The sequence below is a fragment of the Musca domestica genome, unplaced genomic scaffold, assembly GCF_030504385.1.
Source record: "Musca domestica strain aabys unplaced genomic scaffold, Musca_domestica.polishedcontigs.V.1.1 25, whole genome shotgun sequence".
Classification (NCBI taxonomy): domain Eukaryota; kingdom Metazoa; phylum Arthropoda; class Insecta; order Diptera; family Muscidae; genus Musca; species Musca domestica.
The window spans coordinates 564,907-568,003 of record NW_026712277.1 but is presented as its reverse complement, the minus strand read 5'-3'; the positions used below and the strand labels follow the sequence as shown (position 1 = coordinate 568,003).

The following is a 3,097-nucleotide window of genomic DNA, read 5'->3' as shown; positions in this document are numbered from 1 at the left end:
GAATATTAAGCATCCCATGCCCATTTCCGATGCAAATTATTTGCCGTGGATATTCAGTTTAACTTCCCTGCCTTCTTTTGCCAAAAATCGGTTTTTTGAAAGATTATCTTCTGATAAGTTCTCCAATTGGTATTCAGGTCCCATTATGTCATTTTCTAAAAAGAAGATCCTTTGAGTATGTCGCCCATGGAGCTGCTGGTCCAGTTAAGTCATTTTGAGAAACCAACAGCTGTTTTGCTCTCAACCCAAATAACTGCCTGAAAGTATGCACCACACAAAAGTAAGGCAAATTTCAATATCGTTCGCATTTCTACTCCCAAATCCCCCTCCATTTTTTCACAGAATATTAGGCATCCCATGTCCATTTCAGATGCAAGCTATTTAGCGTGGACATCAATTTTTGCCTCCCTGGATTATCTGCGACTGTGTTATCTTCCGATAAATTCTCCAATGGGGATTCAGGTCCCTTTATGCCATTTTATAAAAGAAAATCCTTTGAGCATATCGCCCAGGGAGATCCCGGCCCAGTCAAGTCATTTCGAGAAACCAACAGCTGTTTGAAACCCAACCCAGACCAACTGCCTAAAAGTATGCACCACATAAATGACAAAAAAAATTAATTTTATTGCATTATCGTTTGTATTTTATCTGCTCCTTCATTTCCCTTCTCTCCCTCCCCCGCTTATGGAGATCCTGGCCCAGTCAAGTCATTTTGAGAAACTAGCAGCTGTTTTGCTCTCAACCCAAACATCCGCCTAAAAGTATGCACCACACAAATGACAACAAATTTCATTTTATTGCATTATCGTTTGTATTTTATCTCCTCCTTCCTTTCCCCTTCTCTCCCTCCCCCTTCCCTCTTATTTCACACAATATTGAGCATCCAATGTCTTAGTTCTAATCCATTTCAAATGCGAGGCCACTCTCGTATTTACCGAGGGCTGATTGGAGGCACAGGCAAAACCATAGCTGACAATTCCCACAGCATAAAGACGTTCACCGCGTAAATACAGGGCACCTCCAGAATCATATTGACAAGTATCTCGCCCCGGTGTATAGGTACAAAAAGCCCCAGCCGGCAAGTAGTGTATCAGCTTTTGACAACTCTCCCGAGATATAACATCCAGTGTGGTTTTCAAGAGCACCGAAGACTGTTCCCCGCCAAAAGAGGTGGTACCCCAACCGGCAGTCTCCACACGATGGCCGGGTACGGGAGCCTTTCGATGTCCAGCCGGACCTATGACTGGTAGGAATGGCAAGCAGGCAGGGCCCACAAAGCGATTGTAGGCAATCGATGAGCGAGTCTTCAGCAAGGCAATGTCGTTGTGAACCCGCGATGAGGTGGAGCGGAAAAATTCATGGATAATAATGTGGGTAATGTCATAATAGCGGGTGAAGGTGGACTCCAGCACTGGAAAAAGAGGAAAAAAGAGAACAATTATTAAAGGTTCCCACCCCTCCCCTTTAAAATTTCTCTTAACTCGCTCACCTGTTGATGTATCATGCTCCCCCACCACAGCCTGCAACAGCTCCGCTCGACCCGTCTCCGGTGTCACATAACAATGGGCAGCCGATAGTAAATAACGATGATGAACTGCAAAAAGAAAATGGACAAGAACGAGCGATAAAAAGAAATTCGAAAATCCACAAAGAAAAAACCTCCAACTCACTTATGGCTGCCCCGCAAAAAATCTTCTGAGTTTTTTTGACCAAAATTCCAGCCATGGCAGGAAACTCATCGAGACCGGCCACACCTGATGCTCCCACCACTTTGGTCGTTGAACCCCAGCCACAATCGCAAGGCGGTTGGATAACCTCAACCAAACATGAAAAAGAGCCACCTCCCTCCAGGACACGCACAGCAGCGGCAGGGGGCGGAGATGGGGTCGCCACCAAGGCACTTGACTGGTAATCTTGACCAACAATAACTTTGGCCACACGTTTTGAGGAAATCTTAGGAATGTCGATTGAGCCATTACGCCACGTGCTGGCCGGCAGGATATCGTAGTTGAAATTCAAGACACTTGTTGTTGCCGTTGTTGGCATCGATGATGAAGATGCCAAGGAAGCTTCATCGAAGGCATGTGTGTCGACTTTGTTTGACAACAAGGCAACCACATAGGCAAAGGAATTACCCACAGCACTCGTGGTGGTGGTGGTGGGTGAAGGAGTTGTTGAGGAAGTTGTTGGTGCTTCGGTCGTCCTTGTCACAGTAGACGTGTTCGACAACAAAGGACTTCTTGTCGTTGTTGGCTTAGATGCCACTCTTCTTGGGGTAGTCACTTGAAGTGGCTTTTTTGTTGTCGTCCTCATCCTCATCGTCGTCGTCGAAGTGTTGGCTTTTGTTTTTGTCTTCTTTGTAGTGGTCGTTCTCGGTGTTGTTGTTGTTTTTGGTTTTTTCGTTGTTTTTATCCTAGTTTTTGTTTCCATCATTTTCTCCGACTGTTCCTCTTCTTTAAGCACGTTGACAACAGTCCTTTTGTTTGGCGGTGTTGAAATATAGGAAAACACTGCACGATTCAGGAAACTGGTCCGCTCCATTTGACCCCGTCCACAGAAGTACTCGGAACCGCTGAGCAGTTCACTTCCCTCGCTATTGAAATAGAACACTTCATTGCGGCATTGGGTGGTGGAGGAGAACTGGAATGGAAGATGGAAAGAAAATTAAAATAAAAGAATTGAAAATTAAGGAATCGAAAATTAAATAAATAAAACAATTTGGATAAATTTGGATAACTTTTTATCCACAAATGTGGATAATTTTTTTATCCACAAACGTGAATAATTTGTTTATTATCCACATTCGTGGATAATTTTTTATCCACAAACGTGAATAACTTTTTATCCACAAACGTGGATAACTTTCTATCCACAAACGTGGATAATTTTTTATCGACAAACGTGGATAATTTTTTATCCACCAAGTTCTAGCCGCCTTGACATCTAAAGTCCTTTTGGAGTTCAAAGAGCCTCTCTTCTTTTAAAAGGCCTTCTGTTCCTCAAAAGACCCTCTAGTCTTTGCCAGATTCTCTAATCTCCTAAGAATCACATGGCCTTCTAAAGCCGTGCTGTTTTTCCAAGGACCTACTAGTCTTTC

At 43.7% G+C, this 3,097-nt stretch overlaps 1 protein-coding gene across 1 annotated transcript; it reads right to left on the bottom strand.

Moving 5' to 3' along the window:
- Window positions 1-842: 842 nt before the first annotated feature.
- On the bottom strand, window positions 843-2,315 carry LOC131802950 (venom serine protease-like). The gene is made up of 3 exons (XM_059123776.1): window positions 1,671-2,315; window positions 1,490-1,594; window positions 843-1,411 (listed from the first exon to the last, which is right to left on the bottom strand). The coding sequence occupies exons 1-3, from the start codon at window positions 2,311-2,313 to the stop codon at window positions 861-863; spliced, it is 1,299 nt and encodes a 432-aa protein (XP_058979759.1). The 5' UTR covers window positions 2,314-2,315; the 3' UTR covers window positions 843-860.
- Between the last annotated feature and the right edge of the window lie 782 nt (window positions 2,316-3,097).

Excerpts from the sequence above, each read along its gene's own strand:
- LOC131802950 (XM_059123776.1), bottom strand. The coding sequence starts at position 2,313 with ATGAGGACGACAACAAAAAAGCCACTTCAAGTGACTACCCCAAGAAGA. Across the intron at positions 1,595-1,670 it reads TTTTTGCGGGGCAGCCATAA|TTCATCATCGTTATTTACTA; the intron begins GTGAGTTGGAGG and ends TTCTTTTTGCAG. Across the intron at positions 1,412-1,489 it reads GGAGCATGATACATCAACAG|TGCTGGAGTCCACCTTCACC; the intron begins GTGAGCGAGTTA and ends CTCTTTTTCCAG.